The sequence below is a fragment of the Sparus aurata genome, chromosome 14, assembly GCF_900880675.1.
Source record: "Sparus aurata chromosome 14, fSpaAur1.1, whole genome shotgun sequence".
NCBI lineage: Eukaryota > Metazoa > Chordata > Actinopteri > Spariformes > Sparidae > Sparus > Sparus aurata.
In genome coordinates, this window is record NC_044200.1 from 6,819,122 (window position 1) to 6,837,602 (window position 18,481).

The 18,481-nt window shown below is 43.2% G+C and overlaps 1 protein-coding gene across 2 annotated transcripts in view; it reads left to right on the top strand.

The window, feature by feature from the left end:
• Positions 1-1,211: 1,211 nt before the first annotated feature.
• slc38a4 (solute carrier family 38 member 4) overlaps positions 1,212-18,481 on the top strand; it is a 39,702-nt gene continuing 22,432 nt past the window's right edge. Inside the window, exons 1-3 of one of the 2 annotated variants that reach the window (XM_030439899.1) lie at positions 1,212-1,410; positions 17,076-17,319; positions 18,012-18,108. In XM_030439899.1, coding sequence (XP_030295759.1) covers positions 17,195-17,319; positions 18,012-18,108 — 222 coding nt within the window. In that variant the 5' untranslated portion in view covers positions 1,212-1,410; positions 17,076-17,194. Of the gene's footprint in view, positions 1,411-13,334; positions 13,456-17,075; positions 17,320-18,011; positions 18,109-18,481 lie in introns of those variants that run through there. The other variant, XM_030439900.1, reaches the window with a different exon arrangement.

The window sequence follows — 18,481 nt, forward strand, 5'->3', positions numbered from 1 at the left end:
CACTGAGACTTGCAGCTTCTCAGGTTTATGGGCAGAAGTACAGGAAATGATGTAGGATGGAAAAAATGTATGTAAAAGTCCTCATTGAGAAGAAAAATGGAATTTGTGCACTTTAGAATTGTAGTGTCATTTATCGTCAGCCTATTCTTAGATTACTGCTACTGTGACAACTCGTGATTATTTTCATTACAGATTCAACCGCTGATTAATTGATTGATTGATTATGTATAAATGTCAGAAAACAGTAATCCATGGTGACGTCTAAAATGTCTCGTTTGCTGTTGTCAGTTAACGCTCAAAGCAGAGAAGCAGCAGGAGGGAATGAAGAGTTGTGTTGCCTGAAACACAGCTAAAATGATTCAAATTAAAGATATTTTGTTTTAACTGACTAATTAATGTATTAAACTAACTGCAGCAACGTTTTTTTTTCAGTGCTCCGGGTCAAAATGAAGCTACGCTTGAAGAGATTAGAGACTGTGAGGGTAGTTTGATCCTTTAAAGGAGCGGTTCACCCAAAATCGTATTTTTCTGTATTTTTTTTCTTTTTAAAAAAAAAAAAAAACAAGACCCCATCTGCCGCAATTTTTTTGAAGAGAAAGCTTCAGGACAGCAAAACCTCACCCTGGCGTCCACACTGGTGCAGATGAATTACTTTCCCCCCTATTTTTGGGTGAGGTGCTCTGTTAATTACGCCTTATTTTTTACATCCTAATCTGATCATGAACTGTGGCTGCCAGAGAAATGTGATAAATGAAAAAAAACAACAAAAAAAAGTAGAATATATCCCACTTATAACACAGCTTCAGTAGCATGAGAGGTCGGGACACGTGTCTGACACTTATGTCATAAAGAATGATTTAAATTCCAGCTCCTGTGTGTGTTTTTTAACTCCCTGCTTCCCCTTTAAAACATAATTACGGTGCATGGGGGGGCGAGCAGCTCCTCTCTGTGCAGACAACGTGGCCGGGGCGGAATGTAAACAAAGGATCCCGGGCTGGAAACGGCCGCGATCATTCAATAAACCCTTCAATCTGACCTGAACACCCCCCGAAGCCGGAGCAAACATGCGCACTGATTATTACATCCGCAGATAACATATTCACGGCGAACAAATGGGAACAATAAGACACTCAATTGGAGGCAGTTGTCAATTGGCTCCGCGGAGAGGAGGGAGGAGGAGGAGGAGGGAGGAGGGAGGAGGAGGAGGGATGGGTGAGGACCCCCCAGCAGCGCCCGGCGGTGTAACACGACGCTTCAGGAGTTGCCATCATCACATGGCAGATGGAAATTTCCACTCAGACTGCCTCGCTCGTTAAATGGGAAGGGTCTCCAACTCTTGTCTCCACCAGTCCGCCTCCTCCGCCTCGTCGTCCGCCCGCGTACAGCTGTCCGCCGCTCCGAGAGCGTTAGGTAAGACCCCCCGACACACGGCTTTTCTTATTCCACGCATCTGATTCCGCACTTTTTGCGGGGAGTTTTCGATCCGCTAAACCCAACATGTGCTGCGACCTGATGCTTATTTGTTCCCAATTAAAGGGACGGGGTTTTTAACATTTTCATGATGTGTTTTAATTTCTCATTTAAAAAAAAAATAATAATAATAATAATAATAATTAGATGAGGTAAAAACAGAAAGACTTTTTTTTCTTCTTTTATTCCCTTGTCCTCATTAGTGATTTTGTACCCCTGTGTAAACTCACGCACTCGCGCTCTTGGAGAACAGTAGCGGTGTGTGTGTGTGTGTGTGTCTGTGTGTGTGGAGCGCTTCCTGCAGGGTGTTGCCTGGAGTCAGTGTGAAGCAGCGTTAAGCGCCAAACACGCGTCTTTATTTATCCAAGGGGAATCGCTCTTAATCTCTGGTGCAACGGTGATCATACTTTGGCAACCGAAATGATACTTTTTTCCAACTGAAGTCACCGGATCGATCGTGTGGAACTGAGGCTGCACCTCACAGGTTGTGTTGTGCATGCTGCGCTGCCTTTCCGCGTTCACTGAGAGAGAGAGAGAAAAAAAAACACACACACAAAAAAAAAAAAACACACTAAACAAAGGGCACTATCACCTTTTCTTCAGTTTGCATCATTCGGGCTGTTTTGCGCATGCCACAGCGCGCAGAAAAGTGAGCGTTTATTTTGAAGGGGTAACGTTTATTTTGAAGAGGAGGAATATGGTTAAAAGTATGATTGATATGGCTCATGTGTTTGTGCAACAGCAGCATGCACGGTGAGTGTGGCCTGCAGAGGCTCACTGAGGGCTAATAAATATGTTATGACTGCAACCACAGGCTGGAGCCTCTGCCAGGGTTCAGGATCTGGATGGAAATATTGTAAAAGAACAGAAAGAAAAAAAAAGAAAAACTTGATTTGATTGATTTTTGGTGTTTTTCTTCTGCATTTTGCTGTTTTTTTCAACTTCAGGCTCTACTTTTCCTCTGACTCTGTGAGCGCTCAGTAATCACAGGGATCAGCGAGAGGGGACCGCATCATTTAGGTCTTGAGAGGGATTTGATGCTTTCCACAGGTCTTTCCCCCAGTTGTTGTCACTTTCTCCTGCAGCGATATTTTATCTTCATCCTTTGGGTCAGTTTGAAGCCAACACACCCCTGATCCCGGCCCTGTTGTAAGCCACCTCTCATGACTGAAAACAAACAGTAGATTGGGCCAGGAGAATATCTTGGTTTAGGCGTATGTAAGTGGTGAGTTTGGTTTCTGTCGTCGCTCCTCCGACTGCTAAAAATACCCGGTTGCCACACGGTGACTGTGCATGTACGCTTAAGTTTCAGACCCCCCCCTGTTCTCTGTGCACCTTGCTTACATAAGTGATCAAGTAACGTCTACAGTTCTGAATGAAGCTCCACTGATGCCTTTGTCATATTGATTTTTCAGGAGTAAGTTGTTTCGTGGTGATGTTAAAGGGGCGCTATGTAGTTTTGGAGAACACATTCAGTATTTTGGTCTTTATGACATTAATTAGGTCATAATGCAAACACAGACGCGTTTATTTTTTTCCACAAGTGAATCAACAAGCTGTTCTCAGAGGATAATAACCTCCCCGGAACACTGTTTGAAGCCAGAAAGGTGGCAGGGTCCGCCACATATAAACAAAGTCAAAACAGTCTCTTCCGTAAGTCTGGAAACTTGCGAGAGCCAATTAAAAAAAAAAAAAAAAAGAATCCTCAAGATTGAAGCAGCAGAATTCAACATATCATGACTGTTAGTCCCTAATATGGATCAACGACTAAAAACACTACGTCCTACATTACCCATAATGCAACTCAATGGTATCTTTCATCAGACAAGTAGATCTTTACAAGTTTCAAACTTTTCACCCCCAGTTTACGATGCACAGCTTTTGTTGAAAATGTGCAATGTGGAAGCTGAGATAACCCTGATGACATCGCGATGACATCATCGGAGTTATTTCTTTAAGTTGTTTCCAGGGCAACGGAAGACATTATGCAACTTTGGTGAGTCCTTATTATGAGTAAACTGACCTTCATGTGTAAAGTCAGTGAAGGTTCTGAAACATTTTGTTGAAGACGCCCTACACAGTACTCCTCAGTAACTTTCCAAGGCTGCAGTCGAGGGGGATGCCAGGTTGGAACACCTGTTAGCGGGGCAGAGCCCGGCTGTGGATCCTCGCTCCTCACTGGCTGCTGGTAGACCTGAATGACACATGTAGGTCAGACCCTTCTGGACAGCTGGGGGGGGGGGTTGAGGCTCTGCTGGTGCTGACTTATATAACTTGAAGCATGAATGAGCCAGCGAGCCAGATGTAGAGTCGGTTTCAAAGGAAGCAATATCAATAACACAAAGAGGCAGTGCCACAATGTGGAGAAGCAGTTGGCGGTTTTCCAAAACACTGTCAACACGTTCAATTTAAAACCTGAGATGGCGGTACAATGTAAAGCCACCTATTTTTACCTGCCGGGTAGCATAATTCATATACTTGGAATGTGAACTGGCCACTCTCCCGATGTTAACAAAGCAGCCATGTGCATCTAAGCCTCTCTTTAATGTGACAAGTTGTTCAACTGCGCGGTGGAAATTCCCTTTTTTTCTCGGCCTCCACATGGAGGTCAGGGGTCGGCTGTGGGGGTTCTGTGTCTCGCTGAGGATCCTAAACTTGAAGGAGTGTTTGCACACACAGCTGCTAGTTCACTAGACACACAACTTGTGATTGCTACTGACAAGAAAGTTTACAATTGCTCACCGTCACATTGTTTTTTAAAAAGAATATCGTGAAGAGAAGCTGATGAGAAGCTGGATAATCTAAGTAGCCCTCAGATATCAGTAAAATTAGCACCTTTTGCGTTACAGGTCTGTTAAATGTTGAGCAGTTTTGCTTGTTAACTCCCCTGAGAGTGCCAGAGTTGAGTTTCAATCATGTAGTCTACCTAACGTAAAAAAGCATTTCCAGCTGGCTGGTTTAGAGGAAGATTTATACTTGTACTTGTTTTTCTTGCATAGAGTTAAATGCTATGCTAATGGCTACTACCAGTGGCCAGTTAGCTTGGCTTAGCATAAAGTCTTGAAAACTGTGGGGAACAGCTTCACCCTTTAGTTTTTTGACAGATTAAACAAATGAGATAAATGTTAATGAGTCCGCTTTAGAGGTGCGGGTCGGCGGGTCTTACTGCTGAGCTAAGCTAGCTAGCTACTGAAGGTAGCTTTATCCAGCTTTTTCCTCCCCCACATGATACCTTGCGCAACTGTTCCGCGCGGCTTTTGGTGAAATCCTTTCACTTTGCAAAGAAACCTGTGTAGGATCCTTGTCCCATAACAGGTACCGCCATTCTCCATGCTAACAGGACACTAATCCTCTTTCTTAGAGAGGTTGCCACGGTGTATTAATCATTCCTGAAGATCTAGGGTCGTGACTTTATTGAGTAAATACCACTAACACTATTTTTATTGCTTAGCCCACTTTGCTAATGCCTCTAAAGCCTTTAAAGTGCCACCAGTGCGTCAGTTATTATGATACTGTGTAACTTAGACTAGTTGCGCCAAGCAAACGGATGTATCACCCATAATCGCTTCCCCATTAACCTCCACAACAAACTCAGGTATCTTAACCACACAGTCACAGCGGTATCTTTGTCTAATATCTCCGCAAGAAAGCAAAAACGTGTTTGAGTTGAACATGTCCATCTGTAACTGCCAGGAAACTGAACCAGGATTCAATATAAATCAGCACTTGGGTATAAAAGTAATATTGCAATCAATAAAATCCAAATGATGCGTAATCCTAGGGAGGGATGATGATCGGGGAGGTTAGGTCGCTAGTTCATCGCTATCACTCTTTCAGTACGCAGGCTTGTCAACACTTAGAAGTGCCCAAATTGGCCTCTGAATAATCTGTGACTATGCCATTTTAATTGTCACTGATGCAACAGAAAATGAGTTATACTCAGAGAATGATGATTATCAGCGAAGATAATGAAGTGTGTCAGAGCACAGGGCTTTTGAATGACCCATTTTGCTAGAGATTGTGGACAGGGCCAGGGCTCCTGGAAGTTGAGTTGCTATGACGAGCAATTTGAATTTACAGACCTTCAGAATGCCGTTAACTGTGTCTTCTTAACACTTAATGTCTGATAACGGGCCGTGTCATACTCGCGTGGTGGCAAGTCATGCCATCTGACATCTTTAAATAAGCGGTCAGATTATTGCTTTGAATGACACTGTTTGTACATTGCTGCTCAACTTGAAAATGTACAATGTTCTGTACAGAGTGTTTGTCATGCTCTGTTTAATTTGGCCACAGTTTAACATCGGGACAAACCAGAGAATCAACAAAAATAGCATATTATTCTGTAAACGCAGCATCTTGCTGAATGAGCAGTCTGTCCCACATGCTTGATGGCCAATGATATCTTTGTACAGGTGGCTTTACAAGCTCAGATTTTTGGACAAAACCACTGGCTGTACCCTCTCAAATTACACTTAGTGGTGTTTTCTTTTCGTAATGCACGTGTGGTGAAAATAGCACAGACTCTCTTAGTCTTTGGTTCCAGCGCAGTCGACCATAAACTGAATTCATCTAAATCTGTACTCTTGGAATAAACTTAGATAAAAGCCTCAGGACCAGTAGACTTTCAGTTTCCTCCTCCTCCTCCCCCTACTGACGTCAATGTCCAAACCTTGAGCTTGAAAATAATTACTTATTTGTTACAGAGCAAGAAGCCGCCGCCATCGTTTGCCAACACGAGCATGCAGATCAATACGAACTGATAAGATGGTTCCGCAGGATCGGGTTCACAAACAGGGTTAGGACACACCAGGCTTGTGTACAGAAGGCCAGTATGGTGTTTACTAAAGGGTCAACTGGCCTTTAATGTCACATTACATCACTGGATTCACTTTTGTCCTTATCTTTTTTCATCTTTTCACCGCAGTTTGACTGTTTAGAACTTTCTATTTGCTTATTGAATTATCCTGGAACGTCAAAGTTTCAGCGTCTAATCATAACACAAGGACACAGTGTCAGTTGTAATTAGAAATCCCGATTTAGATTTACGCACTGTTCTTTGTTTGTGACTTTTGTGACTTTCCAAGACTTTTCATCATAGTTAACCCATTAGTTGCAGTTTTCCTCATAGGTACGTTCAGTGAAAGGAAACTCAAAACTCATAGATAAGCTCATCTTTGATGCTCATTTCGTTAAAAGTCTTTAAAACCACCTGCACTGATAAACACTTAGTTATACACATACAAAAGTGTGACAGTCAGCAAACGCTTGGAGCTGTTAGATGTTCATTTTTTGTTTCGGGCCAGATAAAATGGGGTAACTCTAGTCAGAAAATACACAGATCTGAAAATACTGGGTTTGTGCAAGTTGTCTGTGAAGATGCTTTTGGACAGCAGAGATGAGAGGAAGTCAAAGTTTTCTTAATCCTGCTCAGGGGCTCTACAGGGGATCCATTGTTAAGCGACTTCTGCATCATGGTAGCAAAAATAAATATGTCATGTTCGCTGTTTGGTTAGGTTTAAGCAACAACATGACTTGGTTAGGTTTAGGAAAACACAACCTTTACCTATTTAACTTGGTTGAAACACAGTTCACACGATGTAAGTTAAATCTGTTACATACGTACTTACGTTAGTTAAAACAAGTGGATGTAGACTTTTGTTTTCCCACGGGACACGAACCATCAATCGACCCCAACCTCCACTTTACTTCAACTTTTTCTCTATTCGTACTATGTCAACTGACATTTTTTGGAGACATCTGTTTTCCACAGAACTTCCTTTCACATGAAAACATGACTTTCTGGGCATATGTACTGTACGCTAATGACAGCATGTGCCATTTTAGCGGCGTGGCTGTAGGGATGGAAGTGGAGTAGTTCAACATATATTGGATTGCCATGAAACTCTGTAGAGTGATTTATGATTTGTGTTTTGATTATAAATCCGACTGACTTTGTGGACCTTCTGACTATTCCTGTAGTTTTGTGCCAATTAGGAAATGTTAGCACGCTAACATGCTAAACTGAGATGGGGAACATGGTAAACATATATGCTAGACATCAGGACGTTTGCATTTTCATTATGAGCATTGCTTATGTTAGCATTTAGCTCGAATTACCGCTGTGCCTTCGGTATCACAGGGCTGCTAAGCATGGCTGTCAAAGAGCTGTCGGCCCGTGAGGTAAACATGTCTCGTACAGACTTTCATTCAAAATATAGATGCATCTGGATAAACAGAACATGAAGTCTGATGAGAGTATCTGTAAAGAAAAATGGGAAAAAACGTGCAGCCACAGAGCTGCAGAGATTTTTACAGTATATATTAAGTAGGTTGCAACTGTGAATGTAATATAGCAACATAAAATGGCGTGTCAGGTGTCGGTTTGAAACGGGCCTGCAGTACCTGTCAGGCGATGAATGATGGCTCTGGCTGAAATACTTGCATATGCTCCACGTGTACAGCTGGAGAGACAGAAATATGCAGCTGAATGCCAAAACTGGACACCAGAGCTGTCAGGTTGGTACTTTATGACCGCTGCCGTCTTTTAAAAATATCAGAGGGCTGGATCAGATTTAGTAAATTCCGCGATGAGGGGATTCTAGGCTAAACAAGCTGTAAAATGTAGGGCAAGCCAAAATAAAGTGGTTTTGAATGGCAGTCTGCAAGAGATGTTAAGCAGCTCTAACCTAAGCACAGAAGTGACCACTTGATTTCTTGGAACCAGATGTTACTAGTGGACCATGACATTGCCTGATAGTCCACATGTAAAATGTGAAGGGGAAAAAAAAAAGTTCAGAGGGAGGAGAGAGGGAGTCGTCTCAACTTGTCACAGATAATAAATTCCTCCCATGTGGAAGCGCAGACTGGATCATCTGGAGGACCATGTGCAGTCCGCTCACACACAGATGTGTGTGGCTCTCAGCTCTGTATGATGTGGTTGTATTTTGGTAGCCCCACCATTCGCCGCCCAGGAACTGAAATGCTACATATTTTGACTAAGAAGAGGAGCCTCCTAAGGCTCCACAGCTGTAAATCTGCCCTACATGACATGCTTGATTAGTAGCTATGATTGGTTGGGTACGGTCTCACCGCGTACATGAGAGCTGCGGCCTCAACAGGGTCACAAACAGACAGCATTTCACATCTTGCAGCTGTCCTCCTTGATTGAAGACTGATGACTTGATTGATTCATTAATTTTCTGTTACCACTCCTCTCTTGGAGTTGTCAGCGAGGCAGTAGAGATTCAAGCTCAGAGAAATAGTGCATTTTGGGAAACCGTCCCTTGGGTATTTTTATCGAGAACTGCGTGAGAAAATGAATACCACTCTCATATGTGCGTGCTAAACATGAAGCTACAGCTGGTAGACTATTAGCTTAGCTTAGCATAAAAACTGGATGCAGGTATAAACACCTCTTGCTCTGTCTGGGAAAAACCCAGACTGAATACTAGCACTATCTTTGTATCCTCAAGTATATTTCTACACAAGTCACTGCTCCCGCCCAAGAAATAACCTGAAACAACGTGATGTTTTAACACTTTGGTTACTGTATATATTGAGCAAACTCTCTATAAATTGTTAGGCTAGCTCTTCCGCCTGTTTCTAGTCATTATGCAAAGCTAAGCCAATCAGCCGCTGGCTTACATGACGTGATATGAGAGTGGTATCAATCATCTCAACCTCTGGCAAAGAAAGAAAATGAGGGTATTTCCCACAATGTGTAAATGTTGCTTTAACTTGACCCCAGAGGGGGGAGTGGGGATTTAGGGTTCAGCCCATATCCTGAACATCAAATAGAAAGTGATTTTTAGCAAGTCATCCAGTGGACCCAAGATCCACCTTCCTCTCAGGGATTTGCAGCATGTTTTCACTGAGCTTGCCATGGATTCTTATGCAGCTGGAGCCAATTAGGCGACTAAGTTTCTGATTGACAGTTTTGGATTGTTGTAATTATTGAGTCACTAGTGGTCGGAGAAGCGGGCTGATGATCTCCATTTCCCATTGACAACTACATTTGTATTTCCAAACCTTTTTATTACACTCACTTTGTGGCTTCCAGTAAGAGAAACTATGGTTGCATTTGCAGCTCCGGTGACGAGTGATCATTTGAGAAACTGAAATGTGAAGCAAGTGTGCCTTGATAACTTTCCATTAACTCTGAGAACACTCAGCCATGAACACCAGTTGCAAATACAGTTTGTCCCTAACGGACCTTAAATAAAGTAAAAAGTAAAAAGTTAAAATCAAGTACATGGCTCATTTTGAGGTGCATAATTTCTTTGGGTTACTACGAGAGTGGGTTTACATGTACATCTGTTTTCTCACACTGTCTCTTTAAGGCCCCCCCCCCCCCAAATACCCAGTATGCTCTGATTGGTCAGCTCACACACGCATCGAGCCAGCACCGCTCACTGTGTCTGGTCAGCTCTGTCGTGTTTTTTCTGTTTCAGTTAACGTGAATACATAAATTATGAAAATATTTGACATGGTGACGTAGTGATGTAATAAGTCATGGAATTAAGGGCGGGACTATTGACAAGGCATTTCAGGCACTTCAGGAGCGGTGTTTTCACTGAGCCATGACCCCTGGAATAACTTTTTTTTTTTATTTGACATTGCATTTTTACAAGAGCCTCTACAACACACTGAAGGAAAGGACAATAATTAAAAATCTCAATAGGTCCCCTTTAAAACTGTTTTATCAGATGTGCGGTGTTTAATTTATCATATATAAACATTATTTGTGGAAGGAAAAATAAAGCGGTGAACACTTTTCAACAAATAATAATGACTCAAGTGCCATGTGATGTTTGTCACATCATATAACAGTCCACCACTTGCAAGCAAGTGCGAAGAGCTGATGGATTTTCCACGCAGGAGACAGAAATATCTGCCGCCTCTGACCTGAGACATTCTTCCAGAGGTCACCTTCCTTTCAAAGAGCGCAAAAGATTTATGGTATTGTTTAGAATTCATACCCGTTTTCACCTTTCGTTGTGTCCTACCCCTTTCAGATGGTCCAAGGATCACTCGTCTTTAGTTTTACATTCGAGGAGATTTTGGATGTCATCTGGCCAGTGACTCGCCGGCACACTCTGTGTGGTATTTGCAGCCAGTCACATGGGGTTGCGAGGTTTAGGCTTAATTTAGAGGCCTTTCAGATTCCAGCTGACGAAGTTGTTGGGACGACCGGTTGCACAACAAAAAAATACAGGCTGTTGTGGCTTTGGATGCAAGTGCGTGTCGGGAACTGATGGACCCACACAAACAATCAGAGGTACAAGAAGTGCCTGTATAACCCCCGTCACGTGAGAGATAGAGGAGGTTAACAACCCCGCAACACATGACGGAAACATCCTCCATGGCCTTGTGTTAACTTGACAGCGAACCAGCCACCTCGAGGATCAGCAGCTGAGTGAAATAACACTGTTGCCTCACCTCCGAAGCTTGTTTGAGCAACCGCTTTACCAAGCCTTGTGTCAAAACAGAACCTAAAATGAAGGCACTGCACCACACGGACACATTCTGTGGAAAAATTGAGCTTAGCGTCAAGGGAACCAAGATGTCCTGGCAAGCAAGGTGGACACTGTTAGGGAGATTTACCAAAATATTTAGCACAAGAGAGGCTTGGTTCATGCACACTGGCACGGAACAGAAAACAAGGGACAGGATGATCAACACTTACTGGAAAGAGTCAGAAGAAAACCGAAAGAGTGGGAAAATGTTGGATGTCCTGAGAGAATTCGCTCAAGATTTCTTTTACACTATAAAAGATATTAATGAGTTATTGTGGGGCAGATTTTGTCAGATGTTGCTAATCTTCCTATATGGCGAGAGATGTTATGCAACATGCATATGCATCTAAAAAGCCCCTCTCACGACGAACTCATCCCCATGTGTGAAACAGGTAGAGTGTCCCTTTAAGTCTTGCTCTGCAAGGAAGTCTGTGGCCTTGTGGGCCAAATAGACATTGAAACATTGAAAGCGAGATTATGTAACTATGTAACTGAAATAACACGTTCCTCCTCTCACAAATGAAAAGGCTGAATTTATAAGCAAGAAAAGACGCCCTCGCCGAGTTTAAGTCTCTGGGCCGGTGCTGCTGCAGGCCTCAGCTGTAGTGTAACGTAGTAGTTTATGGAGGCTGTGTTAGCCAAAGTTAGCAAGCTTTTTGAGAAATGGAGTTGTGTTGAGGTCACTGACTTTATTACTCCTCTCTATTTGTACCAAGTAGAAACCTACTATTAGCATTAGCACATTGTCGTCACTTGTAGACACAGTGGCTACTGTTTAGCCAAAGCTTTGTAACAGCTCTATTGCCGTAAACGCAACCAATATTCTGAGTTGATTTGAATTTCTTTTTTTTAATCAAGTTCATCGCTAATTATTTTGGCCGGTTGAAGTAATTTCTTGAAAGAAAGAATAAAGCCAAAATTCCAGCGTCTCAAATGTGATTATTATCTGGTGTTTTTCCTCTTTCACAGTCAACCAAGTGTCTGATCTTTGTGTTGTGGACAAAGCGAGGCTTTGGGGAAAAACACTGATGGACATTGTCGCATGCCAAACACCTCATCTAAGAACTAGGAAATTAATCAACACATTAATCGACAGTGACAATAATTGTTTGTCGTTAGCTGTAGAAGAATGCCTGCTCGGTCCATTATTTCCACGTTGCTGATCCGTGAAAAAGCTTTCATGCAAAATAATCACTCCTTTTCCTGGTGAGACCAAAGACAATTTTCCTGCTCCAGCAGTGAAGTTATTCTACTCTATTTCATTCTGTTCCAGAGTTGAAGGATTGCTGCACTGAAAAGACTCATTGAAACCTCTTTAAAGCCAGCTAGATGAAGTCAGTCAGTTTGAATCCAGCAGTTTAGACTGTAATCATGATGGAGTAGAGCAGAATCTAAGCGGCTCTCTGTTCAAAAAACGTTTCAGCAGCTGATTTTTAAGAAAAAAGACAGCGCAGCAGGTTTTTTCCTCACAGGCCACGTGCGTGTTCCTCCGATTTTGGACAAAGCTACAAAGTGGACGGAGATAAAGCCTCATCCCTGACATGAAACTGACCTTGGGCACAGCGACATCTCCCACGCCGGCCTCTGATTGGCCATCCAGTGGCACAGCCTACCCCGAAAAACCTCTGACAGTTCGCCTCGCGGCCCGCGGGCTTCTGCGTGTAGGCTGAATGTGCAAACAATCGTGCGTATGTTTGTTAGTACAAAGGAAGGCGTGCGGTGTGTGTGTGTGTGTGTGTGTGTGTGCGTGCGTGTGCGCGTGTGTGTCCGTGTGTGTATGAGTTCATCGATCCACCTGTGTGACTTCTTGTCAGTTTGGTCTGCATAATTTTGCACTGGTATGAAACTGGATGGTCATGTGGCCCGTCATGTGATCACATCTTGAAGGGGCTTCTGGGTAATAAACAGCAGTGATGCTCTCTGGTGTCCGTCAGTGTTCAGTCTGATCGTGGCAAACATTCAGACGACGTTACAGTGTAAATTCTTCTTTATTATCATTTCCATTCAGCCTTATCTATCTATCTATCTATCTATCTATCTATCTATCTATCTATCTATCTATCTATCTATTATATTTTTACTCTTTCATAATCATTATATATTTTTTCTAATGGAAGAGATTATACTTTTTTCTGCTTTCTTGTGACTATCCAAAATTGTTTGGCCTTCCTGCTCACTTTCATCAAGGCAGACATGTGTGCGTGTGTGTGTGTGTGTGTTTCTGCGTAACCGGGGACTAACAAGGGTGTGCTCAAAGGAGGAGGGGTCTGAGCAAACCCCCGACCGCCCTCATTGGTCGACGGAGGCCCTCCCTCCTCCCTTTTAAAAGGCCGCTTTCTCACCTGAGTTACAAAAGAGCTGCAGCTCCTCAGCCCGTTCGCTGGTTCTATGGTCCGTCTCAGAACACACAGTCGGTCTCAGAGAAAACAAGGGAACAATTCAGGAGCCTCTGTAAGGAAGTCCTGAAGTGAGTATGCCTGCTTTGCATAAAGAATGTAAACAATGCATGAAAATAATAGTCCTGACACTGAGGGGAGTCTTGCAAAGAAATAAGAAGTTATTTTCAGAACTTTTTTTTTTCCTTCTTATTTTTTAAGCAGAAGCTTTTTTTTTATTGACTCCTCTCTTGTTGCTGCTGCAGGGTGAGTTTGAGGAACACACAGTTGCTCTTGTGTTGAGTGTTTTTTTTTTTCACTGTAAGTCAAGCAGACCAGAGTTTCTGCAGTGCGCCTTGCTGGAAGGAATTTTTGCTGGATGGTAGCGGCTGATGCAAGAGTTTGTTTGGGTGGAGGATGCATGAGGCAGTGCTTTCAGAGCGGAGACATGGACGAATGTTTTCTGAGTCACAAACAGTTTAAGTTGGGAGGATGTAAAAACAGAGAGACTGAGAGCAAATCTGAGCCTTTTTTTCTTTCCTCCGGTTTCAGTGCACCAAATTTCGTTTTCACAGTGAATGTTTGATCCGACCACATGGGAGCTGGAGGATGTTCTGTAATTCCAAATGCATCTGAGCCTCTTCATCTCTCATTTAAGCATGTTTTGTGATCTTTTGGCTCGACACTCATTGAACTTCTTGATTCAGAATGAAGTTTAGTAGTCTTTGCTTGCTTTTCTCTCATGTTTTAGCTGCAGACAGCAGGAAGTGCGATTACTGATAAGTCTGTTTTGCTTGCCTCTTCCTGTTTTGTAATTTCACAAGCCACCCTGCCTTTATTTGCATGCTGGCCTCTGCTTTAAAATCCACAGCACAGTTTACCAACTCCTATTTCTTCCCTGTGGATGATTTCTCAGATTAAATGAGGCTCAGGTTGAATGAATGAATTTGTGTAATCATTAAAAAGCTGCCAAAGCTTGAAGCAGTGTGATTTGGCCAGTGTCTGGTCCAGCTTCATCCACATTCAAATGACCAGCTGTAAACACATGTGTGAAGGCATCCCAGGACACAGTGTTCAGGGATGCATCCATCTGCGTACAAAGTTTACGTCTTTTTATCTCTTGTCTCTGTAATTTCATTTGTGACCTTCGCTTCTAGCGGTTTCATTGGCATTTTGTGTTTTCGTGTGTTTTTTTTTATCCAGAATGGATAACCGAGTGGCCGTTTGCAAATGGGTTTCTTCTGTTTGGGAGGATTGAATGTAAGCAGGGAAACTAGCTCCATGATTAAGTGGTCACTCAAGACGAATCTACACACATTATGTTAATTGTAGGTGTGAACCGCAGCCGGTTTCAGCCCCGTCTGATACCGAGCCTGCTGCATGGCACGCTGCCAAACGTGCGCCTCCATAATGTTATGGTTGCAACAACGGCGGCATTAAACCCGGCATCGCGTGAAGTTAACCAAGTCAGACAGGTTAATCCCCTTGGCAATGAAAAATGAACACCATTCCCCAATCTTTCCCTCGCCACACAGCGGACGGCGGCACAGAAAGATTAGGTGTACTGGCGTGTGTGATGCGGTTGTTAACGGTAATATAGCTGCTTAATCTCTGTTGGCTCAAAGGCATATGGTTTTAAAGAAGCCTACTTCCGAAGAGCGAGATCACAGGGGAGGGGGGGGAAACGACAGCCTATCAATGACTAGAAGCATTATTTCAAAGAAAGTTTTCCAGGTCGGGTCAAGGTGGAGAGTTTTAACACCCCTGACATTGTTTCAGCTGACAACCTCGTGGCTGCATAGTGGCATGTTGACTGTAAACAGTCTTTACACATTGTGATGCAAAGATCCTGTTTCTGATGTAAGAACAGTTGCCTAACATTGCCTTGGTGAGTTTCTTTTTTTCTTTATGGTCAGACAGGGAGGAGACTGTTGGATGCTTCCAGTTAAATAAATAACTTGCAGAGATAACGTGAATAAAACAGCTGCAAACTGTCACACGCGTCTCTCCGCCGTTTATATGTTGGCCAGACACTCACCATCGTCAAGACCGGCAAGCTTAAAGCTGCTATTGGGAACTTTCGTTTTTGTTGATTCTGGCGTCCCCTGTGGACAAAAGTGGAACTGAGTAAACATTGTTATAGTGCCGTGCGGCCAGACTACAGAGCAGCTGCTTACCCTCTTGAATTCATCCTCAGCACTCTGTAAAAAAGTTGGTTTAAATGTGTGACTAACAGGTGAAATGAATTACTGCTGTATTAAAAACCCGCCCCGTCTTGCCTCAACTGCTATCATATCATGTTAGCATCTTATCATGCTAAAATGTGTCATCTGAAAACAGGGAAAGAATCACAGTCTGACTACATGGCTACTGTAAAGGAATCACTGGACATTCTTGTTAGAGTTGGGGGGGGGAGACGATCCATCCAAGGCCACTCCCATTTTTGTATTTTAAATACGATTAGCTTATCGTTGCATAAAGACTGTACCCTAGTTACCATACCTCTGGGCGGAGCCAGGGAGGCTATTTTCAGTCTTAATGCGAAACTAAGTTAACTGTCGCTGGCTCCAGCTTCATGTTGAATAGACAGATATGAGATTGGTATCGGTTTTTCAGTCTCTACTGGCAATAAATAAGCAGATATCCCAAAATGTGGAACTGTTCCTTTGACGTTCTACTAAAACATTAAAAAAAAAAGTGCTCTGGCCACATTTCTCGTGATTGAAACCCCACTAATTGCTGCTGTAAATTCTTTAAAACAAAAGAGTGCTTTTCTCGCGTTTCCCTTGTTGTGTGTGATTCCGCTGTTTCTGTGGTTGTGTAATTGTCGCCATGGTTTGTGTTTTCTCTGCGTTGTTTGTCAGTGACGAGCATTTTTTTTTTCCTTCCCCCCTCATGAAAGAGCTCTTTGTGTGAGTGACATCCAGCACTAAATAATTTGGCTGTAAGTAGCATTTATAATCACACAGGTCCTTGATCTCGTCCTTTTTATAATTTAATGATGAAGGCCACGGATGGAAAATGTGGGCCTCCCCTGCAGTGCTGTTGGCTTCTTTTTTCTTTATTGGCGGTGGGATATGTTGAGAAAACCAGCTCGTACATGAACAAGGAGGCCTGTTGATGGCGGCGGTCAGGCGGCCTCATGAACCCGTTGCATCCTTGACCTGGTTTCAAGGTTTGTTGACTTAAACTCCTCTTGGCAATCTGTGGACGTCACCGTTGGTTTGTAGTATGTTTCCTTGCTATTGTGTTTCCTTAAATATTGAATCGTGCTCGGGGAGTATATTTTTTTAAAACCACAAGCTGGAGCAAAATGGAAAAAATAGTTCAGCTAACAGGAGTTCATTCTTGCTACTGTTGGTGAAGCCGTGCGAGGCACCAAGGTTGCATCATCTCACAGCGTTCCCCTTCAAGGTAACATAACAAACTGTGCCTCAGTTCCAGGAAGTAGGGCGGACTAATTTGGCCAGTAGAGGGGCCTGTTTGACTCTGAAGTGTTCTTCGTCAGGGCCAAAGGGCTCATTTGAGGCCAATAAGGCCAGACAGTGAATGCGTCTGCCGGCCCGACAATTGGCATTCCTGCAGTGAACTCGAGTGTTAGTGAATCTTTACGACTTGGCGAAGCAACAACCAGCGTTGATCTAAACAGACATCTTCAAAGACGTCACTGAAACTTTCCTCTAATGTTTCCTCTTTCCTTCTTCTCTTCTAGGTAAAGAAAAAAGTCTAGCCACAGTCGAGGAAGAAGCACATCTCTTCCTTGAGAACTCTGAGCCCTGAGGTCCTGAAAAATCAAACTTCTCCAACTTTTTCGTTCTGCTGTGCACCACCATGCCGGGAGTCATGGATCGTATGGAGCTGAGGAAAGTCTCAACAGAAGGGGACGATGACAGCACCGCTAGCCTGGAGGACCGCTTCACAGAGCCCATTGACTCTGAGAAGGCCACCATCGACAGGTAAGCAACCACGAGGTCAAGATGCCAGCAGGCGTATGACGTTGCGTTTTAGTTAGCGGCTTCAACTAGCTCGGCATATTTCTGTCGAATCATGCCATCCCAACATTTCGGTTGCAACATTCGGTCCCAAACATCGTGTAAACTAGCGGCACTGTTTCGATGAATGACATAAGAGAAAGCCAGTTAATCCAGCTCAGTTTCTGCAGTCAAAGCCTGTCTAGGGGACAAATCTTATTACAGACCTGGGTTTTAGTTTAACCGGGTTACAGTGCTGCATGTACACACATTCTCCAAATTCCTGCATCAAACTAACTTATCCAAGTAGCCCAATGAATTAGATTAATTAGATTCATCGTGTGAATGCAACGTAGTCCTTGTTAGGGCGTAAACGGTAAATCAGCCTGGCGACAGACGAAACGTTAGCAGGTTCTCTTGCATTAACATGTTTTAGATGGTCAGTGAGGTTAAGGGTGGCTGCTCAGAAAGGTGTTGATTGACAACGTTAGGGTGACTGGTAAATTTAGTCCCCCAGCAAACCCAGCTGACCTCAGACATCCAGCGCCGGCTGACCATGTAACCTGACATCTTCTTCTACATGACCGCCATTATCTTTACGTTAAAAGGTGATCATAAAGCAAACTGTTGACCGTGTTTGTGTTCTGATTTGGATCTTCTTTCGTTTGTACTTGCAGTCAATTTCTGGATGACAACGATGACGCCGAAAGCCAGAAGTTCTTGTCAAATGGGATGATGAAGAAGAAGAAATATGAGGAATACCACGAAGAATACGTAAGAAATTCAACGAGTCGCCACGCTATTGTAGCCCGTCAGTCAGAAGTGTGTGCTCATTTTTTCCGTTGTAATATTAGTCATATTAATATTCTGCATGCTTACCTTCCTTGAAATGCCATTTTGCACCAGTGTTGGATAACAAACTGCTGTAGGGCAGCCAGAGAGGCCGATTTCTACAAACCAGAATATAAATAACTGTTGGCACACTGTGTGAAATAGAACAGATGTCGTTTACCACAGTTAACTTATTGCAGATTATTGCAGCCTGTTTTAATTTATGATTAACTCATAGCTCCAACTTTTTTTTGGAATCGGGGGTTGTATTTAATTTAGCAGCAGAAGGTGGACCACAGTGTTTAGTTTTGTGGAG